This window comes from Malania oleifera, chromosome 3 (assembly GCF_029873635.1).
Source record: "Malania oleifera isolate guangnan ecotype guangnan chromosome 3, ASM2987363v1, whole genome shotgun sequence".
Taxonomy (NCBI): Eukaryota; Viridiplantae; Streptophyta; class Magnoliopsida; order Santalales; family Ximeniaceae; genus Malania; species Malania oleifera.
In genome coordinates this window covers 61552612-61577459 of record NC_080419.1, presented here as the reverse complement: position 1 = coordinate 61577459, position 24848 = coordinate 61552612, and the positions used below count along the sequence as shown (strand labels likewise).

The 24848-nt window shown below is 39.5% G+C and overlaps 1 protein-coding gene across 2 annotated transcripts in view; it reads left to right on the top strand.

The window, feature by feature from the left end:
- The window catches only part of LOC131152282 (uncharacterized), a 93655-nt gene that overhangs the window by 65847 nt on the left and 2960 nt on the right, over positions 1 to 24848 (top strand). Inside the window, exon 6 of one of the 2 annotated variants that reach the window (XM_058104067.1) lies at positions 4114 to 4211. In XM_058104067.1, coding sequence (XP_057960050.1) covers positions 4114 to 4211 — 98 coding nt within the window. Of the gene's footprint in view, positions 1 to 4062; positions 4212 to 24848 lie in introns of both variants that reach the window. The other variant, XM_058104066.1, reaches the window with a different exon arrangement.

Genomic DNA, 24848 nt, shown 5'->3' with positions numbered 1-24848 from the left:
CCTCCCTGGTGCCCCCAAGAAAAAGTCATGAACTCTTGATTACTTCATGGGAGTCTTAGATTTACACAACAGCAGAAAGTAGTATGAAATATCATCCTCATTTTTAGGGCATAGTTGTTAGGTGAATGGAAAACAAACCCAACATCGTAGTCCTAATTGTGGAGATGAATTTTGTGTTTTCCTATAGCTTGGGTTTGAAGTAAGATTTCAGAAGTTTATGCCATAGCCCACCTAGATGCGCCCATAAAGACATTCTTCTCCTTAGAGTTGTGACATTTAATCCTGTTACATTTTTGTGATGCCCCAATGTCACACTCCTAACAATATCCATGTAGGGCCAAAGACCTTTCCTAAATACTAAGACAATGTGTTTCTTCATTTTAAACACATGCACATGATGTACATAACGACAAACACAACATATATGTGGTAAGATGCTCATATAGGATAGGACTAAAAGGGAGGTTCTAGGGTTGATTACATGCAAGAGTCATAGGTGGGTTTAAAAGTTTCCTTTCGAATAGGGCTAATTATATACCCAACAACATGTGACTCTTGGAGGGCTGTGCAAGTCCTGTGTGGCCAATACCAACCATAGGTTAGTACTAGGCTTTGGGATTGGTCACAATTTATGTGGAGTGATCAAGAAGGACTGACTAGTCGAGCTAGTGTATCAAGGCAACTAGCTAGCTACCACTTGAGTCATACTATACATATGCAAGGCACACGACAATGCAAATGGTAATATAGTGAGGTTTGATAATTACCATTTTGTTCTTAATATCCCCAGCCCTCAGTCCACTAAAATAAAAATAACTTTTAATTTAATTTTTTATTTAAATACATTGGATATTTTTTAAGAAATTCCCTTCTGGTTTTGGAAATGTGGGCTTTGGGCAAAAAGTTATTTTTTGAATCCTTTCTAAGCATTTAAGATCAAGATAAACGACTATATTTAAACTAAATAAATCAAGCGAATGATAGAATGGAGCATTACCTCCAGCCTATTTAATTTAAATTGTAGGAACCAACATAACTATCATGCACATGGATTTCCATTCACTTTCAAATGGTAGGAATCCCAATGTACTATAATTCGTCAATATAAAATATAAAATAATACAAAAATCATTTTATGTTATTTTCATATATTTAAATATTATAAACCTAAAAAATTGTCTGGTTAGTGTTCAAGACTTGGAAAATAACAAGTAGCTAGTATAGTATAAGTTGTATAACCCTTACATAGGAGACGAGTGTTTGGATTATTGCAACTCTAGGTCAATCAAACTCAGCTTATAATGAAAAAAGGGAATACATGCTTATTAGAAAAAGGGAAAAACATAATTTTAATGCAAATCAGTGAACAAACAACCACACAACATGAACATCTAAAATATATAAACAAAAATAGAAAAATAACTAACAAAAGCCAAGCTAATCTAGCTAGCTTATTAACATAGTATCAACATCCAAAACACTCTTTACTTTTTTAGCATCATTAAGACCTTTCCATTATCAAAATCTTTATTACCATCATCATTATTCTCATCAAATGCATTAGTGGACTGAAAATATGCTTAGATCCTCAATCTACATATTGATGTTTGAACTACCTAATAAACATCAACCTAGAAAAAGAAAGAAAAGTTCATAAATTTGTCAGTATCAGAAAAAGCAGATTATTTTTTAACTTCTTCACTCATTGTAGTTGCACAGGAAAAACACCTAGCTTGTAGTACTAGTAATTTAGTATAATTCGTCCAAGATCCTACTATGATTGTACTGACTGATTCTACTGTTCCTTCTATAATTCTACTCAGGTCCTACCATTTTGCAATCCAATTTGTGATCCCATATGCGATCAGGATCATTTTGTAAAGTAGGATTGTAGAATTATAGGATGGGGAAGGGCCATTGAGCACCTCAATTAGTCCTTCCGATATTCTTTTTTGGAAAATTAGTATTCCTCAACTCATAATAAAACAAATAATAAATCCAAACTCAGGTCATAAATAAAGCATTCAGCTACGCAATGGAACTAAATAAACACATAACAGTAATGTAACATTGAATATAATATATCTACATACATACAATTATTTGATGACAAATGAATTCTACAACCAATCTAGAATAATGAATAACAAACAATAATCCAAATATAAACAACAATATAGTTACCAAACACAAAATCTTGTATTATCAAGCACAGTTATTACGTATTATACTAACATTCCATCAAACATGGAGCAAGCAATAATAAAAATTTGGTCTTTATGCCATAATACCATATACATATAGGGATCACATATTTAATCAAGCATGAAACATGCAACAATAATTGTTAAAGCTTGATATAAATTGTTGGTCCCACAACCTAACAGCTTAAGCTTTTAGGTAAAGTGGTAATCTAACATGGTATCAGAGCTGGTTATCAAGAGGTCCTGGGTTCTAGTCTCATTGGCCGTGCTCATTCTGTGGTGTTTTTAAAAAAAATATTATATTCCTTGTAGTGGATGTTATTTATCGTTTGCTTATCTCTCCATGTGCTGTTGAGCTGCACATATTTTGGAAAAGGGTGGGGGGGGGGGGGTGTTTGTTAAAAGCCTGATACCTTGTTGGCCCCCTGACCTAACAGCTTATGCTTTTAGGTAAAGTGGTAATCTAATAAAAATAATTTAAAAAATAATCATTACATCTTCTATGGACCATGACTTGATGCCAATGACTATGAGGAATGCTCAAATTGAGTGATCCAGCGGAATGAAAATAAATGACATAAACAACAAGAGGAATAAATACAGTTTTGGACCTTGGTTCGATGCCAAGCCCATGTGGAAGGCTTAGATTGTGTAAACCCTAGGCATACAATTTAGAATTATAGAGGAAAAAAAAAAATTTAATCTAATGCAAACAAATAAAGGTGTTTTAGCCATTGATTTGCACTTGGATGAAACACTCGGTTTCCTACTTTTTTCTGTCTTGAATGGAAAATCAAGTCGCTAGTAGTTCAAAAGACTACATAGGGAGGGGGGGGGGGGGGGCAAGAAAAAGAAAACAACGTTCACACTTTTGTTGTGGTCTTGTGTAACAGAATTTTAGCAGGGTTTATTAGTTGGTGCTTGATGCTTCAGTGAAAACCTAGGTTCTTATTTATAGGCTAACCAGGAGCCCTAGGGTTAGGGTTCTTCCTTGGAGGCTAAGAAGGTCATCCTAGGGTCCAAAATTGCTCACAAATTGATGAAGGGTCCGATGATGGGCCATACTTGGGAGAAATAATTGCAGAAAAAAGGAAAAAAAGGGGAGCGCAGTGGTGCTGGCCACCTGTGCTGTGTCCTAATGTCATTTTGCACTTGTGCCTTGGGCTCCCCCTCTGTTTTTTTATTTTTATTTTTTATTTTTATATTTATTTACACCGATTTGAAGCCTTGTGGCTCTTCCAAGTTCTATGTAGCCCCCAAATGAAAATTAGGCTTTTAAATATGTTTTATGACCAAAATACCCCCGAAGGTTCAACAAATTGCAAACAACAAATTTTTCATGAATTTGGGCTTAAATACATTCAATTTGGTGATCGGGTTTCAATTATTCCATTTTAAATGATCAAATTTGATGAACATACTGAAATGAACATGATGACGTGTGAGCCAAGTTGGGGTATCTACATAATATCATATAATTCTGAAAATTGTCAGTTCAGTAATTTTGATTTAAGTTGACTAGTTGCTTGTGGACCTGATTTAGTTGCATATGAGACTTCTAAATTTCTAATGGTTGGTGTCTGTCTGGTTCAAGTTTGTTATGGAAAGCAGCTGCATTGTGCAGCTTTCTTGTTTTCAGTATTTATTTGCCTTGGGTGCTTTTTCCCCAAGTCCATGCTGAAGAGAGACTTCAAGCACATTTTCTTGGCACTGGATATCAATTATGTCATTTGAATTGAGATCACAATATGGTGTGGCCAGATTTTCCACTTTCCTGAGTAGATCCAGTGTTCTTTAAACCGTGGTGCAAATGTATCCATATCCTCCCTAATTCTCTCAAATATATGTTATTTGTCAGAAAGCAGATATGTAGACATAACTCCTGATGTGTACACTAAATATGGTGCAGAGGGTTCAAGGGATCCTTTTTCTGGGATATGGTCTCGAACATTGAGAATCAAAATTACTGGAGGAGATGGATTTGAGAAACTTGACATCAGGATCCCTGTAAGTCATTTATATTATTATCTAGGTCAGCATTGATATACTGTGACTGCTCTGAATTTTATTTGTGTTCTTCTTACCTCCACTTTAAAGCTGACTGATTAGTGTCCCTGTCACATCCATCCAAAATCAGATCAGATCATGTAACCCCAAACCCTCTAGGAATATATAGAATATTATGCTAACAACTTTTGTGCGAGTTCTTATTAAATTTGGCATGGTTATGTTCTTGGAGTGAGAAAAAAACATTTGAATTTTGTGCGGTTCTAATTTGTAAAATGCATCAGCTTCTTCATTGAATAACTGAGACTATTGGTGTTGATAATTAGAAAAATTCACAGAATATTCTTCAATAGCATGAAACATGTGGATAACTTTCAATTTACGGTATTGAAAATTGTGGACATCTTTTTCTGATATTAATTTCATTTTTCAGACATGCATTTCTTCCTCTGAGCTAAAATTAATTCTTTTCTATTTTTTTTTCTTGTGATACATAAAAAATAAATTGCTCAAAAATTTTTTTTCTAGCCTCTCTTCTTATAATGTTTCTCTTGTTAAAATCCTATATTTTAAAATATTTCTGATGCTGAATTATTCTGAAATATATTTTTATGATCATGTTTAGCTTGCACAAGTGACAAGTCTATGGCTTGTTATTTATTTATTTATTTTTCTATTGTTGAGAAAAGATCATTGTTGAAGCCAAGAAAACAATGGGAGGGGGGTCCTTCAAGAGAAAGGAATAAGAAAAAAGTGTAGAAAGCATCAAAGATATTTTGTGAAAAATGAATTCATTGGATGAGGTTGGAAGTGATGTTGGATGAGAGAGGAAAGGAAAGGAGAGAGAAGGGAGACGGTGGGCAAAGATGGAGGAGAGATGAGAGAAAAGGGGAGAGGCAGAAGAAGAGAAGGGACAGTTGAAGGAAAATGGTGCCCCTAGGGAAAACAACTGAACTTCAACTCATAATTCCAAATCCAACTGTAACAAAACAATTAAGTCTAGGGGATTTTATATACTAAATTTTTTCTTGGATGAAAAAGATATAAAAGCACTTGGTAGTATTTTAGCTTCCTAGCATGACCAAAATGCTAGTTTCCTAATCAAATTACTAAGAAAAATATTGTGGAAATATTATCCTAAAAATGTGGACCCAAAATTTGTATAGAAATTTAGAATAGAGAAAAAAAAAACCCACACAGGTTTATAAGAATCACAATTTGTCCCTATAATTCCTAAAGTTCGGCTTTCAGCCAAAGTTTTTTCTTCCATTGGGAAGCCTCACTGAAATCCCCCTAGCACCGAGGCTCCAATTTTGGTTGGATATACTTGAAAGAAGTCATAAACAATGACTCTAGAATTTTCTTGAATATAATGTCTTTATTGCAAATGTCATTGAGGCCTGTGTTCATTGTTTCGGGCAATCACAATGGATGAGCCACCATCAATGAATCTGTTTCTCTAACCAAGAAGCATTGCCTCTGCCAGCTATTAGATATGGGTCAAAACTCAAAAATCTCAGATCTGATTGTGCACACCGGGCAAAAGGAAGTGAAAACCTAACATTAATTCATTTCTATTGTTCTTGATGCTGCTTTTTATTTGTAACTTTAAACTGTTTCTCTGTACCAATTAGACACATCCAAGTCAAAAATCTGCATGTCTTTATTGTTCCTTTTCGATAGATAAGCCAATTTATTGCAACGAGTTTCATGTCCGGGTATCTTTGTTAGAAGAGAATATGCTATTTTAGTAATTATGTGGTTTGAGTGGGGGAATTTTTGTCTTTTTTAACTTTTTTATTATTAGTATATAAGAGGGCAGACCTGGAGCTGGAGCATATGTAAATATGCTCCAGGAAACTGCCGCCTGTTTTTATATATATATATATATATATATATATAATCTTTTCTTCTTCTCCTCTTCTCTTCTTCTCTATTCTCATCCATCTCTAACTTTACAACATGGTATCAGAGCATTAATCTCCCCCAAATATGACTTCAACTGAGTTGATTTTGATATTTTATTTTCCTTATATTTCCCTAATCTGTTCTCAAATATGATTTTTTCGTTGGTTTTAGAGTTGTTTAGGGACACTTCCTCTCAGCTAGGGTGTGCAGCATCCTTGTTAGGCTGCTGTGTGTGCTTGTGCTGATGTGAATTCAGTTATATTGTTTCCTGTATAATGCATCCTTGCAGTTCCATAGGCTGATTGTGGCATGATGATGCTGTTTTGATGCCGCATCCGTTCATGATTGCTTCCTTGCAATCTTGTATCATCTGCTGGCTGGTTTCAATTGATTTTCGATGACTCCATTTTCTCTTCTTGCTTTCAGTTGCTTCTAGTAGCAGCCAGCCATAATGCCTGTGGCTATTGGCAGGTTGTTTGTTTGAGTACCTGAGGAATTTTGTTGTGGTTTGCCCTATTCTTTGTGGTCAAGTAATTCCTTGCAGGATATTGTAACTTGAGTTCTATTGAACATAGTGTCCCACATTGGAATGTTAGGACAACCTCACTCTCTTGTATAGCTATATATGTACAACTCCGAGTTGTAAGCAAATATACCAAGTGAAATTCACTTCCTCTTGTGAGTCGGCAGAGAGAGCTATAAGAGTTGAGTGAGAGTTGAGTGATTATTGTATCCTCCTCCTCCCAGTCAAGAGCAGCCGGCTGCTGCTCCTTCAACATTTTCGGTGCCAGCTGCTCCTTTGTCAATCTTTGCTGCACTGGTGGCTGCTCCGTTTCAACCTTGTCGGCATCGGCTGTCCAGAATGTCAAAATTAGGCAGCCTACCAACTTTGATTATTGTATTCTCCTCTTCTGTATTTTTTCCAGTACATATAGTAATTTCTCTCTCCTGTGGACGTAGGCTGGAATCTAGCTGAACCACGTAACTTAGGTGTCAATATTTTTCTGTGTGTGCTTGTTTATTTCATTAATTAGACTACCGGTAAACCCAACAGAGTGGTATAAGAGCATTGTTGAGCGTTTTGGCAAATTTTCCTGACGAAAGAAGGCATCTGTGGTTCTCGAATAGATTTTTCGAGTAGCTTGAAACTTCAAATTGATCATACCATCGTGTAGCTCTTGTCGATACGATTGTAGCAGTGAAAACAACGTCAAAAATCGACTTCGAACGAAGTCACACGGGCCACCGCAATATTGCAAATTATACTCTGTTTCTTAAAAATTTGCAGAACTTGCAAATCTGATTTGCAGTAAGGAGGAGAGCGCCACAATAGCATGCGCCCCCCACTAGACATGTCATCAAAGCGAGTGCCACTTTCCACGTCATTAGTAGACCTTACGTGCCACGGCATTGCGGGCCCACTCTGTCACCTTTGTTGTGGGCCCCACTCAGCCACTCAGCTACGGGCCCCACTCTGCCACGTCATCGTGGGCCCCACTCGCCAAGGTAGCAAACAACGTTAGAATATTCAGTCAGCCAGGGGAGTATTCTGTTAAGTTGAATCATACCAGTCTAGATCTGTTTTTGGGCTGAACCAAGTCAATTTTGAGCACATTTTTGCAAGGTTGGACTGATTTCCATCAAAATTGACCATCCCGGACGCAATCGTGCACTCGGTTTCTCAAGATTCTGTCCTGATTTTTCTGTACAAGCAGGTTAGTGCTTAATAATTACTTAAAATCAATGGAGGAGTCAGACTCGGGTACTATGATCGACCTCATGGCCTCTAATTATACTCTTTGGAGGTCTCGGATGAAGGATCTCCTCAATTGTAAGGATCTGACAGATCCTTTGGATTATAAAGGTGTGAAACCAGATTCCGTAAAAGACGATGATTAGAGAAAAATGAATAAGAAGACCATTGATCAAATCAGACAATGGATTGACCATAAGGTATATCATCATGTTGCACAGGAGACTGATGCTTATAAACTTTGGGAGATGCTGGAAAACATGTACTAGGCCAAAACTGCTTGCAACAAAGCCATGTTAATGAGACGACTTGTTAATCTGAAGTTAAAGAGCGGGACCTTTATAACACACTAGTGAGTTCGAAAACCTAATGAATCAGCTTTCATCTGTGAAGATGGATCTTGACGAAGAAGCAGAAGCATTACTGCTCCTTAGCTCATTACCAGATATCTTGGAGACATTGGTTGTCACTCTTAGAAATTTAGCTCCAGATGGCGAACTTACCATGGCGATGGTAAAAGATTCCTTATTCAACGAGGAGGCCAGAAGAAAAGAGACGGGTGTAGATCAGTCACAAGCCTTTGTTGCTGAAACCAGAGGCCGACCTCAAGGAGGTACCAGTACCATAGGCAGAGGCAGAGGCAAAGGTAGAAACAGATCTAGAGGAAGGTCCCAAGATCGTGGTAGATCCAGTGATGGTAGAAAATGGCAGAGAAGAAAAATCTCTTGTTACTATTGTGGTATTGAAGGTCACATGAAGAAAGGTTGTTGAAAATTTCGGCAGGATCATGGTCAAAGTAGCCTGCAACAAAAGAAGGATGAAGGTGAGAGCTCGGTCACCTTAACCCAAGATATATCGATATTTTTGATTGATGAAGATACATGTTGTCATATTGGGAACCATGGCACTGAATGGGTTGTAGACACAACAGCCTCCTACCACGCCACTCCCCACAAAGTGTTCTTTACGGTGTATAAATTTGGAGACTTTGGTACAATAAAAATGGGGAACACCAGTTCTTCTTAGATCGTGGGATTGGAGACATGCAAATTGTGACCAATATTGGTTGCACCATGACACTGAAGGACATTCGACATGTCCCAGACCTTCGACTCAATCTTATTTCTGGGGCAGCCCTTGATAAATAGGGTTATGAAAGCTACTTTGGGAAGGCACTTAGAAATTGTCGAAAGGTTCCTTGACAATAGCACGAGGACGTATTTGCTGCACATTGTACAAGACGCAAGTTAAAATTTGTACTGATGCCATCAATGCAGTGGAAGATGAAGCATCACCAAACTTATGACACAAAAGATTCGGACACATCGGTGAGAAAGGACTCTTTACACTGGTGAAGAAGGCATTTATCAAAATCACAAAAGGTATTGCCTAATTTTGACATTCTGGACAGCAGGTGCCAACAAGGTTGAAGCGGAGCAGCCACCGGTGCAGCGAAGATTGACGGAGGAGTAGTCGGCGCCGAAAATGTTGAAGGAGCAGCAGCCGGCTACTCGTGACTGGGTCTGGATCCATCAATTCTCCAGCAGACATGTTAACAAAGGTGGTGACTTATGAGAAGCTCCAGCTATGTAGAGATATAGCTGGGACGGACATCAACTGAAGATTGACATATTATTCTCCTTTTATGGGTATGGAGGGGGAGAATTGATGGATCCATACCCAGTCACGAGTAGCCGGCTGCTGCTCCTTCAACATTTTCGGCGCCGACTACTCCTCCGTCAATCTTTGCTGCACCAGTGGCTGCTCCGCTTCAACCTTGTTGGCACCTGCTGTCCAGAATGTCAAAATTAGGCAATACCTTTTGTGATTTTGATAAATGCCTTCTTCACCAGTGTAAAGAGTCCTTTCTCACCTATGTGTCCGAGTCTCTTGTGCCATAAGTTTGGTGATGCTTCATCCTCCACTGCATTGATGGGATCAGTATAAATCTTCACTTGTGTCTTGTACAATGTGCAGCAAATACGTCCTCGTACCATTGTCAAGGCACCTTTTGACAATTTCCAAGCGCCTTTCCCAAAGTTGCTTTCATAATCCTGTTTATCAAGGGCTACCCTAGAAATAAGATTGAGCCGAAGGTTTGGGACATGTCGAACGTCCTTCAGTGTTATGGTGCAACCAATATTGGTTACAATCTGCACGTCTCTAATTCCCACAATCTGAGAAGAATTGGTGTTTCCCATCTTTATTGTACCAAAGTCTCTAGATTTATACACCGTGAAGAACTCTTTATGGGAAGTGGCGTGGTAGGAGGCAGCTGTGTCTACCACCCATTTAGTGTCGTGGTTCCGAATATAGCAACATATCTTTATCAATCAAAAATACCGATATATCTTGGGTTAAGGTGACCAAGCTCTCGCCTTCGTCCTTCTTTTGTTGCTGGCTATTTTGACCATGATCCTGCCAAAATTTTTGACAATCTTTCTTCATGTGATCTTTAATGCCACAATAGTAACAAGAGATTTTTCCTCTCTGCCATTTTCTACCATCACTGGATCTACCACGATCCTAGGACCTTCCTCTAGATCTGCTTCTACCTTTGTCTCTGGTACTGGTACCTCCTTGAGGTCAGCCTCTGGTTTCGGCAACAAAGGCTTGTGACTGATCTACACTCGTCTCTTTTCTCCTGGCCTCCTCGTTGAATAAGGCATCTTTTACCATCGCCATGGTAAGTTCGCCATCTGGAGCTAAATTTCTAAGAGTGATAACCAATGTCTCCCAGTTGTCTGGTAAGGAGCTAAGGAGCAGTAATGCTTCTGCTTCTTCGCCAAGATCCATCTTCACAAATGAAAGCTGATTCACTAGGTTTTCGAACTCACTAGTGTGTTCAGCTATAAAGGTCCCGCTCTTTAACTTCAGATTAACAAGTCGTCTCATTAACATGGCTTTGTTGCGAGCAGTTTTGGCCTGGTACATGTTTTCCAGCTTCTTCCAAAGTTTATAAGCATCAGTCTCCTGTGCAACATGATGATATACCTTATGGTCAATCCATTGTCTGATTTGATCAATGGTCTTCTTATTCATTTTTCTCCAATCATCGTCTTTTACGGAATCTGGTTTCACACCTTTATAATCCAAAGGATTTGCCAGATCCTTACAATTGAGGAGATCTTTCATCCGAGACCTCCAAAGAGTATAATTAGAGGCCATGAGCTTGATCATAGTACCCAAGTCTGACTCCTCCATTGATTTTAAGTAATTATTAAGCACTAACCTGCTTGTATAGAAAAATTGGGACAGAATCTCAAGAAAACGAGTGCACGGTTGCGTCCGAAACAGTTGATTTTGTTGGAAATCAGTCCAACCTTGCAAAAGTGGGCTCAAATTTGGCGTGGCTCAGCCCAAAAACAAATCTAGACTGGCCTGGTTCAACCTAACAAGATATTCCCTTGGCTGATGGAATATTCTGACGCCGTTTGTTGACTTGGCAAGTGGAGCCCGTGATGATGTGGCAGAGTGGGACACGTAGCATAGGTGGCAAAGTGGGGCCCATAGTTGAGGTGGCAGAGTGGGGCCCTCGATGACCTGGCACGTAGGGTTTGCTAATGACGTGGAAAGTGGGACTCGTTTTGATGACGTGTCTGGTGGGGGGGGGCCACGCTGATGTGGCGCTCTCCTCCTTCACTGCAAATTCTTTAAGAAACAGAGTATAATTTGCAATATTGCGGTGGCCCGTGTGACTTCGTTTGGAGTTGATTTTTGACGCCATTTGCATTGTTGCGATCATATCGACAAGAGCTACGCGATGGTCTAATCAATTTGAAGTTTCAAGCTACTCGAAAAATCTGTCCGAGAGCCATAGATGCTTTCTTTCGTCGGGAAAATTTGCCGGAAACGCTCAACAATGCTCTTGTACCACTCTGTTGGGTTTACTAGTTGACTAATTAATGAAATAAACAAGCACACAAAGAAAAATATTGCCACCGGAGTTACGTGGTTTGGCCAGATTCTAGCCTAGGTCCACGGGAGAGAGAAATTACTATATGTACTGGGAAAAATACAGAGGAGGAGGAGGATACAATAATCAAAGTTGGTAGGCTTCCTAATTTTGACATTTTGGACAGCCGGTGCCGACAAGGTTTAAACGGAGCAGCCGCCAGTGCAGCAAAGATTGATGGAGGAGCAGCCGGCGTTGAAAATGTTGAAGGAGCAGCAGCGGGCTGCTCTTGATTGGGTATGGATCCATCAATTCTCCCCCTCTATACCTATAGATGGAGAATAATATGTCAATCTTTAGTTGATACTATCCCATCAATTCTTCCTTTTGTAAAGTTCTCTCTTTTACCTGTGAGATCCTATGGCTACGCTCTGTCCTATCTGAGATTGGCTTTCCAGTGACAGACTCTTCTTTGTTGTTTTGTGACAACAAGTCTGCTGTATCTCTCTCTTCTGATTCAGTTTTGCATGAGAAGACCAAGCATGTTGAGGTAGACATTCACTTCATTAGGTAAAAAGTTCGCTCTGGGATTATCTCTCCCCACTTTATCTCCTCCAAAGGCCAGGTTGCTGATGACTTCACCAAGTTTGTTGGCCTAGGTTTATTACAGACTGCTATCTCCAAGCTTTGATTTGTCAACATCTTCGTTCCAGCTCGAGGGGGAGTATTGAACATAGTGTATAGTTTTAGTCCCACATTGGAATGTTAGGACAACCTCGCTCTCTTGTATGACTATATATATGCATCTCCAAGTTGTAAGCAAATACACCAAGTGAATTTCACTTCCTCTTGTAAAGTTCTCTCTTTTACTTTCTTCTAGTTCTAATCAGAGTTGTTGCCAATCTTTGAAGTTCTAATGCTGCAAATGCATCTTTGAAGTTGTCAAGTGCTGTTCTGTGCCAGTGTGTACTACCTGATTCATGTGATGTTGTATTGTTCATCCCATATACTGGCGTGTGCTGATTGCAGTGTATTGGGGGTGGTTTTGATGGCTTCTATAGCAACATACAGATCACAACCACCAAATTGGTTGGATCCACCAACTACGTGTTGTGGTATCAAGTAGTGCATGTATTAATGCAAATTGGATGAATAAGTATGACATATTGATCGTGCGGTTCTCAAATAGCATGGATCCACGAATTTCTGTGAACGTGATGTTTCATAGAATAGTAAGGTTGTATGAGATGATCTTTGTGAAAGTCTCACAAGATAAAAATCTACCTTGTATTCTTTGACTGATTTTAGAAGTTTTTCAAATATGACCAAGAAGGCAGGTATGTTAATTGGTTTTTATAGAAGTTTGTTACGTGGGAGGAACATCTATGAACTAGTTAGTTGTTGAATGATGAGACAACGAGCAGAGTTCTTGGTTGCCAAGTTTCTATTTGGGTTGAGTCTTAAGCTTTCAACCCATCCGCAATCAAATTCTTGCCCATGAAATGAGTGAATTTATATCTTTCATGAATGATGCATATGCTAGAATCCAAAGGATGACCAAAGATGGCTCTCAGTTTTCTTTTCGAACTTCTTCCCATGATGGCTTAGTCTTGGTTAACATGTCTGTAACTATGGTAGGGGATGTTTTAAAGGAATAGGACAATTTTTGGATGGCGGTCATGGCAGATTGTTAATTTTGGTCTGAATGCCCTTTCCATCAAGTTTGTATTCATTATGTAGAAGAGATATACATAGTTGTTGCCTGATTTTCAGCACTTAAATGCTGCCAAGAAATGAGTACATTTCCTAAGAACATGCACCAACTAGTAACAGAGCAACGAGTATCTGCACATCCGGCCAAATCAACATCACTATACCCCACCAATTATAAGGAAGATTCCTTAGGAAAGAACAACCTGCTTGTAGAGGTGCCCTTCAGATATCGAATAATGCAGCGGACAATGGCTAAATGAAGATGTCGGGGAGCCTGCATAAATTGACTGACTTGCTGCACAGCAAAAGAAATATCAGAACGAGTAAGTGTAAAGTAGTTCAAAGTCCCAACAAGCTGCCAATACAAGGATGGATCTGATAGAAACTCACCTTCCTCTTTACGAAGCTTGAGATTTACCTCCAAGGGAGTAAGAACAAAGTGACTCGATTAGAGACACCCAATGATATCACTTCCGGTGTGTATTTGTGTTGGTGTAACAACATACCAGTCGAAGTAAGCTGCACCTCAAGGCCAAGAAAGTACTGTAGGAGACCAAGATCTTTCATGTGAAAAGAGGCCTTGAGATATTGTTGTAATTGACTAATTAACTCAGTATCAAAGCCAATAATTACAATGTCATCAACATGTACCAAAGCAATACAATTCCTCCATAAGTTTTGCGAAGAAAAAGAGACGAATCAAACTGACTCTGAGTAAAATGAAAATCAAGCATGGTAGTGTGAAATTTATTAAACCATGCACGTGGAGATTGTTTCAATCCATACAAGGATTAGCGTAGCCGACAAACCTCTAAGGAAGGTGTAGCAAACATTCCGGGAGGTGGAGACATATTGAAGAAAATGAGAATAAATCTATTGTATATTAAAAAATGTGTATTCTTTACATACTCGGGTCCTTATTTAACATGTACACAAAGAATAAATATGGAAATATAAAAGTCAACACATACAATCAACCTAAATATCGGATCTAATTAGAGCCTTAATCTTCTACCACAATTGTCTCCAAATCCTTTCCAAATCATTCAGGATTTCTGCACTCCCCCTCAAGTTGGACCATTAGAAATTGATAATGTCCAACTTGCAAATAAACTCTTCAAAGCTAGATTTTTGTAATCCTTTAGTGAAAATATCTGCTAATTGTTCTCTTGGAGGGATATAGGTCATGCAAATTGTCCCCTTCTCAATTTTCTCCTTTATAAAATGCCTGTCCACTTCTATATGTTTAGTCCTGTCGTGCTGAACAGGATTATGAGAAATACTAATGGTGGCTTTGTTGTCGCAATAGAGTTTGATTGGGAGCTCTACTGTGATGTGTAGTTCTTCCAACAGTTTTTGTAACCATAGCCCTTCACACATCCCTTGTGCAACAACTCTGAATTCAGCCTCGACACTGCTTCTGGCTACCACACTTTGCTTCTTACTCCTTCATGTTACTAGATTTCCCCAAACATAGGTATAGTAGCCTATAGTAGGCCTTCTCTCTTCTGCTGATCTTGCCCAATCCGCGTCTATGTAGATCTCTACCTTCTTACTATCACTTTTCTTGAAGAATAGTCCTCGCCCTGGAGTGCCTTTTAGATATCTGAGAATCTTATATACTGCTTCTAGGTAACTCTCCTTTGGTGAGTGCATGTGTTGACTGACCACACTTACAGCGAAAGCAATGTCAGGTCTAGAGTGAGAGAGGTAGATCAATCTACCTACTAGTCTCTGATATCTCTCTCTATCCACAAGCTTTCCTATGTCTTCCGTTCTTTTTCCTACCTCAATAGGAGGATCGCTTGGTTTACAACCAAGCATGCCAGTCTCGGTCAAAAGGTCAAGTATAGACTTTCTCTGGGAGACACTAATTCCCTTTCTTGATCTGGCTACCTCCATTCCCAAGAAATATCGCATTTGACCCAGGTCTTTTACCTCAAACTCTATGGCTAAGACCTTCAATCTCTCCACCTATTTTGTGTCATCTCCAGTGAGAATGATGTCATCGACATACACAATTAGGATGGTCCTTCTTCCCTTATTGGACTGTTTGAAGAACATAGCGTGATCTGACTACCCCTATCGGTATCCTTGATTCTTTATTACCTTTGCAAATCTATCAAACCACGCCTTCGGTGATTGCTTGAGTCCATACAGGGATTTCTTCAATTTACACACTTTGGTTTCTTCTCTCTCCTTGCAAAATCCTGGTGGTAGCGTCATGAACACTTCTTCTTCTAGCTCACCATTTAGAAAAGCATTCTTGATGTCAAACTGATGGAGTGGCCAGTCCAGGTTTGCTGCCAGGGACAAGAGAACCCTTATAGTGTCTAGCTTTGCTACTAGTGCAAATGTCTTAGTGTAGTCAATACCGTATGTCTGAGTGAACCCCTTTGCCACAAGGCGGGCTTTGTATCGTTCTACTGTGCCATCAGCCTTGTACTTTACTGTGAGCACCCACTTACAGCCCATTGGTTTCTTCCCCCTTGGCAAGGTCATCACCTCCCAAGTTCCATTCTTTTCTAGTGCCCTTATCTCTTCCATCACTGCCTCTCTCCACTCTGGAATCTCCAAGGCTTCTTGAATGTTTTTAGGAATCTGGATTCTTTCAAGGTTAGAAGTAAAAGCACGACACTTGGACTTCGATTTTGGTGCTTCGGAAGTGTCTCATTGGACTTCGATTTTGGCCTCCTTGAGTAGATAAGTGTTTCCCTATTTGTATGTATTACCGCATCTCCCCCTGTATGTATTTCCTTCCATACTAGGCGAAGGAGCAGATATAGGGTATGGAGTGGTCTCGAAAACAGCAATATCGAAGTAGTCTGAGTTTGAGGGTCGAGCTTTACTCAAGGACTCCCCTTGAAGCGAGTAGTAGGGGGTATGTTCGAAGAAGGTGACATCCAGACTAACATAGAGTTTTTGGGAGATCAGGTCATAGCATTTGTAACCCTTTTGTGTGGGAGAGTAACCAAGAAAGACACATTTAAGTGCTTTGGGATCCAATTTGTTTCGCTTGGGTGCGTGAATGTGGACAAATACAATGGACCCAAACACATGAAGCGGAAGATGTGAGCCGAGCCGAGAATTGGGAAAAGTCTCTTGGAGTTTTTTGAGTAGAGTTGCAAAGGATAGGACTTTACTAGGCATTCAGTTAATGAGGTATGTGGCTGTCAAAATTGAGTCACCCCAAAATTTTGTTGGCATGTGAGAGGTAAACAACAGGGCATGAGCAACTTCAAGGATATGTTAATTTTTCCATTTAGAAACCCCATTTTGTTGAGGGGTGTCAACGCAAGAGCTTTGATGGATAATACCATTCTTTTGAAGATACGTGCCCAAGGAGTGATTGAAATACTCAGTACCATTTAGTATGGATGATTTGGATTTTTGTGTGAAATTGGGTTTGTATCATAGAGTGAAAATTCATGAAGACTAATCGAACCTCAGTTTTATTAGTCAATAAATATACCCAACACAGATGACGAGTGTGATTATCAATAAAAGTAATAAACCATTTTGTATGGGTCCTATTAGAAGTATGAGAAGGACCCCATAGATCACTGTGAATCAGACTAAATGGCGTGGATGGTTTATACTGAGATCTGGGAAAAGTAGTACGATGGTGTTTGGCAAGTTCACACACTTCACACTAAAAATCCAAGGCAGTTTTATTCAAATATATTGAAGGAAATAAGTGCTGCAAATATTGAAAACTAGGATGTCCCATCCTTTTGTGCCATAACAAAAGTTCACTTTCCCTAGGACTAGATGCAGAATTACAAACAATAGGAGGACACGGTCCATTCACATTAGCTTTGTCGAAGTAGTAGAGCTCGTCACATTCCTTAGTACTGCGAATCGTCTTTCCCGATGATAGGTCCTTAAAGACACAATGAGAGGGTAGGAATTTAGCTGAGCAATTAGACTATTTGGTTAACTCACTAATAGACAGGAAAATTGCATGATAAATTAGGAACGTGGAGGACAAATTCAAGAGTAATAGATTTCGAAATACGAAAGCTAGCGACAGGGGATAGAGTCCCCTCTGCAATTTTGACTTTTAATTACCGGAACAAGGTTAGTATGTTGAAAATAAATGATGAGCACCGGTCATATGGTTAGATGCACCAGACTCAATAATCCAAGGGGTAAAATGAGAAGTGGAACTAAGGGCTGTCAAAAAAGTAACTTTGTGGGCTAAAGAACCAAATGACATGTTATTAGAGGACTTACCTGAGGCTTGGAAATTGGAAAATAGCTCATATATTTTCGCAAGTTGGTCGGAATTAAATCCCCCACTAGAAGCAGTCGGACCATGGGCTTCCGTGGGTATGTTTTTTTCCTGGGTTTCGGTGGAAGCCTGATGACCATGGGCTTTATTGGATTGTATGGGCTTCCGAGCTGCGGGCTTGCCATGTAAGGTCCAGCAGGTGTCTTTAGTATGGCCTATTTTTTGCAATGCTCACAATAGGGTCTTCTAGACTGTTTTGGGCCGGATCCAGTATAAGGCCCACGGGTTACAAGAGCTGATGCCTCGGGCCTAGACTGGTTTTGTTCCTTCAACATCATGTTCCTCCTACTTTCCTCTCTCCGAACCTCAGAGAAGACTTCTTGGATGGAGGGCAGCGGCCGGCGACCTAGAATCCTGCTCGTCACGTCATCAAGCTCTCGGTTTAGCCTCGAGAGAAACTCGAATACTCTTTCGTTCTCCATCTTCTTCTTGAAATGTACACTGTCACTCGTGCATTCCCATTCCTCTTCGCAGCTGAGATTGAGTTCTTGCCGAAGTTCGATTATCTCAGTGTAGTATTCCGTGACTTCCCAATCTCCTTGTTTCGTCTGCCATAGCCGCATCTTCAACTCGAAAATCTACGAAGCATTTTCAGCATCGGAGTATGTCTCACGCACTGCATCCCACACGTCCTTTGCCATTGGGAGAAACAAGTATGTTTTGCCAATGGTTGACTTTATAGAGTTTATCAAGGATGACGTTATCAAGGAGTTCTTAGACCGCCATTTTTGGGATGCCATTGCATCGGTAGGAGGTGGTCACCGAATCTCGCTAGTAAGAAAGCCGAGCTTTCCTTTATTGTCGATAACAAGCTTGATTGATTGTGCCCATTCTATGTAATTCTTACCATTGAATTTTTCAACAGTAAGATGGAGTGGGGAATTCTCAAATATGCTAGCCGAGCCCATGGAGGAGGTCATCTCCTACTCTCCTTCCTGGGTTGTTGACTGGCTAGACTCATGGTTGTCTCCTTTTTGGGCAGCCATGGATTGTTTAGGATTTCAGAGTAACCTGGGCTCTGATACCATGTAGAAAATGAGAATAAATCTATTGTATATTCAACAATGTGTATTCTTTTCATACTCGGGTCCCTATTTAACATGTTCATAGAGAATACAGTATGGAAATATAAAAGTCAACCCATACGATTAGCCTAAATATCGGATCTAATTAGAGCCTTAATCTTCTCCAAATCCCTTCCAAATCATTTGGGATTTCCACACATATAGATTTCTTCCTTCAATCCCCATGTAGAAAAGCATTCTTTACATCCATTTGTCGGAGAGACCACCCCAGCGATGCAGCAAGTGCCAAGATAATCCACACAGTAGTCATTTTGGCAACAGTTGCAAAGGTCTTTTCATAATCAATACCATACTCCTGGTGGTTCCAAAGAGCCACGAGACCGGCCTTGTATCTATATAGTGACCCATTAGACTGAAACTTGATTGAGTACACCCATTTACAACCAATAGGTTTGACACCAGAAGGACAAGTCACAAGATCCCAAGTGTGATTATTCTGAAGAGCTTGGATTTCTTCTTGCATGGCCTGTTGCCAACATGCTTTGGTGGCTGCCTAGGTATATGAATGAGGAACAGAAACAGTGTCGAGAGTGGCAGTAATCGAGGTATAAGGAAAACCATACCTATCTGGTGCATGTGTAACTTGGGTGGAGCGTCGAGGAACCTGCAGAATCAGATGACAAATTATTTTCTGGAAGGGGCGTTGAAGGTGGAAGACGTCGATGATACACCACACCTCGTTTAAATCGCTCAATAGAAGAAGACACATCATCAAAAGCGGGAAGAAGAGTAATAGGAGTATCTTAAATAACCTGAGATGGAAAGAAATATTGATTTTTGAAGGAAATTACATCCCACGAGATCCGGAATTTGTTTGCATGAGCATCGTAACAATCAAATCTTTTCTGAGTAGGACTATATCCCATAAAGGCACACATGACAGACTGGGCAGCAAGCTTGTGACGCTCAGTAGGTGGTAGATGAACAAAACAAACACACCCAATAATATGAAAGGATTGATACTCAGGAGAGATGCCAAATAATTGAAAATAGGGAGAATCATAATTTAGAGTGGCAGTAGGCAAATGATTGATCAAATAGACAGCAATAGATGAAGCTTCTACCCAGAAATTAGAAGGTACAGAAGAATCAATCAACAAAGTATGAACGACATCTAAGAGATGACGATTCTTACCCAGCGACTCCATTTTGTTGAGGGGTATAAGGACAAGAACGCTGGGAAATGATCCCCTTTTGCTGAAGAAAAGTCTAAAAAGAATGAGACATGTACTCCCCCCTTGAGTCGGAGCATAAAGTTTTGATACAAGTACTGAACTGTGTCTCAACAAATGCTACAAATTTTTGAAAGACAAAAAATACGTCAACTTTAGAGCGGAGAAAATATATGCTAGTGAATCGACTATATTCATCAATAAACGTCACAAAATAATGATACTGACCATGAGAAATAACAGGACTCACACCCCAAACATTAGTATGCACAATCTCAAAGCAATTAGAAGCACTACTACCATGTGCTGGAAAAGTTACTGTTTTACTTTTTACCAAGACGACAAGTAGCACAACTTGACCCAAAAGCTTAAGCTTATTGTGATGCGGAACCCCAAGAATGAACATCCGGAGACCCCAAATCAGATTTATCAAAACCTCAAACCCAAAATAAGATTCGACATGGTAGTGGATCCTTGACCTATTGCTTGACGTGAAGCACAAACCAAGAATATCAAATTAATGGATGAACGCCACAAAGGTAGTACCTTTGATAAGTTCGGTGAAAGTTCAATGAAGAACTTGAAGAGAAATAAACCTCACTTAAAATTGTATTCAGTCAAAAAAATATCTTTCTAATACAATAGTGAGTTGGCTACTTATAGAAAATAAAATAAACCCATGACATCAGTTCGGCCAATAAAAATAGGCTATGACATCAATCTGGCCAATAAAATAGCCCCACATAACCTTAAGCATGCCATTCATTTAACGAAACATGTGCAAGTCACATGTCATGTGTCATGTGTCATGTTATTTAATGAAACATGTGCAAGTCACATGTCATGCTTAATCGACACAATTGGTCCACTATTTAGTCCATAAAAATTCCCCAAACAGCCCTTATTGGCTTAAGGTTCCAGCTTCAGACGTCTTTAGACAATTTACCATCTTAGGCTCTTTAAGTCCTTTTCTTTAGTGTTGATGGCCCTCATTGACTCTTGCTCAAGCAACTTCTTGATTAGTCCTTGCATAGCCTCCTTGACCTTCTTGGCTCTAGCTCTTGTGATGGGTCTGCTTGGCATGTGTAGATCATCTTGTGCAATCGGAGCTTGTGGGTTCATATCATTCCCCCTCTCCTAAAAAAGATTCGTCCTCGAATCATCACCTACATCAAAAAGGGATAAATCAGAAACGTTGAAAGTTGCATTGACCTCACCCAGCCTCCTTGACCTTCTTGGCTCTAGCTCTTGTGATGGGTCTGCTTGGCATGTGCAGATCATCCTGTGCAATCGGAGCTTGTGGGTTCATATCATTCCCCCTCTCCTAAAAAAGATTCGTCCTCGAATCATCACCTACATCAAAAAGGGATAAATTAGAAACGTTGAAAGTTGCATTGACCTCGTGCTCACCCGGTAGATCCAACTTGTATGCATTATCGTTGATCTTTTCTACCACTTGAAAAGGTCCATCACCCCTCGGGTGTAGCTTTGTTTTCCTTTTAGTAGGAAACCTCTCTTTTCTCATATGCATCCATACCCAATCTCCCGTTTCAAAAGTAACGAACTTGCGCCCCTTATTAGCTTGAGATAAATATTGTCGGTTTTTCTTTTTGATGTGCTGCCGTGCTTGCTCATGGATCCTCTTCACCAAGTCGGCCTTGTATCGTCCGTCTAAGCTAGCTATCTCATTCACAGGTAGCGGCATAAAATCCAATGGAGTCAAAGGATCATTCATAGGTAGCGGCTCAAATCCAATGGAGTCAAAGGATTAAAACCATAAACAATTTCAAATGGAGAAAAATTAGTAGAAGCATGCACAGTTCTATTATAAGCAAACTCAACAAGTGGTATGCATTCTTCCCATGATTTTAAATTCCTTTGAATGACCGCACGCAATAAGGTAGCTAAAGTCCGATACTACTTCGGTTTGACCATCTGCTTGAGGATGACAAGTAGTAGAAAACAATAGCTTAGTTCATAACTTTCCCCACAAAACCTTCCAAAAGTAGCTAAGGAATTTAACATCCATATCACTCAATTGTCTTAGGAATGCCATGCAATCGCACAATGTCTCTAAAAAATAAATTGGCTATATTTATGGCATCATCATTTTTGTGGCAAGGAATAAAATGTGCCATTTTAGAAAATCTATCAACCACCACAAATATAGAGTCCATACCCCCTTTGGACCTAGGCAAACCTAATGTGAAATCTATTGAAATGTCTACCCAAGGTTCACTAGGTACAGACAAAGGAGTATAAAGGCCATGAGGTAAGACCTTAGACTTAGCTTGTTTACATGAAATGCATCTAGAACACACTCTCTCTACATCTCTATGCATATGTGGCCAAAAGAAGTGTTCATGCAGAATATCTAAAGTCTTTTGTACCCCAAAATGTCCCATCAAACCCCCGCTATGTGACTCTTGTACAAGCAATTCTCTTAAGGAGCAGTTAGACACACAAAGTCTATTCTCCCTAAACAAATATCCATCATTCCTATAGAATTTATGAAACGCAACTTTATCACATGCCTCATACACATTAGAAAAATCAGAATCTTTAGCATATAAATCCTTTATGTACTCAAAACCCAATAGCTTAGTGCCAAGTGTAGTAATTAAGGCATACCTGCGAGAAAGCGCATCAGCCACGACATTTTCTTTCCCCTGCTTGTACTGAATGACATATGGGAAGGTTTCGATGAACTCTACCCATTTGGCATGGCGACGATTTAGCTTACTTTGTCCCTTCAAATGCTTTAATGATTCATGATCAGAGTGAATCACTAATTTTTTAGGCCACAAGTAGTGTTGCCACGTCTCCAATGCCCTCACCAAGGCATACTGTTCTTTATCATACGTGGAGTAGTTCAATGTTGCCCCATTGAGTTTTTCACTAAAATATGCAATGGGACACTTATCCTGCATCAAAACAGCTCCACTACCAATCCCGAAGGCATCACATTCAATCTCAAAAGTTTTAGTGAAATTAGGTAAAAGCAACAATGGAGCAGAACATAACCTATCTTTAAGCATTTTAAAGAAATGTTCTTGTGCATTACCCCATTTAAACCCCACATTTTTTTTTTTTTTTATCACTTCAGTTAAAGGTGTAGCGATGGTGCTAAAATCTCTCACAAACCGCCTATAAAAACTAGCCAACCCATGAAAACTACGTACATCAGTCACAGATTTAGGCGTTGGCTAATCTTTTATTGCTTTCACCTTTTCCTCATCCACTTTTATGCCTTTAGCACTCACCATATAACCTAAGAAAATAACCTTTTCCATGTAAAAATTACATTTCTTTAGGTTAGCAAACAATTTTTCTTTTTTAAGAATATCTAATACACCTTTCAAATGATCCAAGTGATCATCAAAATTCTTGTTGTACACTGGGATGTCGTCAAAGTAGATAACAACAAATCTGCCTATAAATGCACGCAACACATGATTCATCAAGCGCATGAAAGTATTAGGTGCATTGGTGAGACCAAATGGCATAACCATCCATTCATACAAACTGTACTTTGTCTTAAATGCAGTTTTGCATTCATCAGCCGGTTTCAATTTTAGAAAAGATGCAAGAGCTATGCAGTTCATCTAACATGTCATTTAGTCTAGGGATAGGATGACGATACTTTACAGTGATTTTATTGATGGCTCTACAATCCACGCACATCTTCCATGATCCATCTTTCTTCGGTACCAATAGCACAGGTACCGCACACGGACTCATGCTCTCCCTCACATGCCCCTTGGCTAGCAGTTCCTCCTCAACTTGTCTTTGAAGTTCCTTAGTCTCCTAGGGACTGCTCCTATAGGCTGGACGGTTGGGAATCGTAACCCCAGGGATGAAGTCAATCTGATGCTCAATTCCTCTAATTGGTGGCAAACCATTGGACACGTCCACAGGAAAGACATCCTTGTATTCCTGTAGTAAAGAAACAACAACACTAGGCAAGGAAGAGGTGAGTTCGTTAGTGCTCAAATATGCCTCCTTGTACATGAGTACAACTAGAGGTCTTTGTACATAAAAAACTTTCTTACACTCTTTTTCTTTTGCATACAAACTCACTTTTTTCTTTCTCGTTGTTTTTCCCTCATTTTTACCACTCTTTTTTTTTCTAATTTAAGTTCCTCTCTTGCCCTCATATTCTCTCCTCTTTTTTTTTTCAATGCTCTCTGCCTCTCCTTTTGTTTTATTCTCAGCCTTTTTTTTGTTTTTCTCATCATTTACTCTTTTCAATCTCATTTGATCTTCATACACTTGCTTAGGAGTCAATGGTACAAGGGTCACACTCCTCCCATCTTTTATAAAGGAATACCTATTGTTGAACCCATCATGAGTGACACGTCGATCATATTGCCATGGCCTGCCCAATAAGATGTGACTAACATGCATAGGGATCACATCACATAGAATCTCATCAGAATATTTTCCAATTGAAAATACAATCAGCACTTGCTTATTTACCCTAACCTCCCCACACTCATTCAACCATTGAAGTTTGTAAGGCCTAGGATGTTTTATGCATTGCAACCCCAACTTCTCTACTAATGTGGTACTAGCTACGTTAGTGCAACTCCCTTCATCGATGATCATACTACACATCTTATCATGGATGTATCATCGAGTATGAAATATATTCTCACATTACTCCTCATTTTCATCTTTCACCACATGCATGTTTAAAACTCTCCTAGTTACTAATGCCTTGCCATGGACAGCATACTCAACATCACTAGAATCTTCAAGTGAAGGCATGGACTCATGATCACTCTCTTCATCATCGGTCTCAATAGTACCATCAT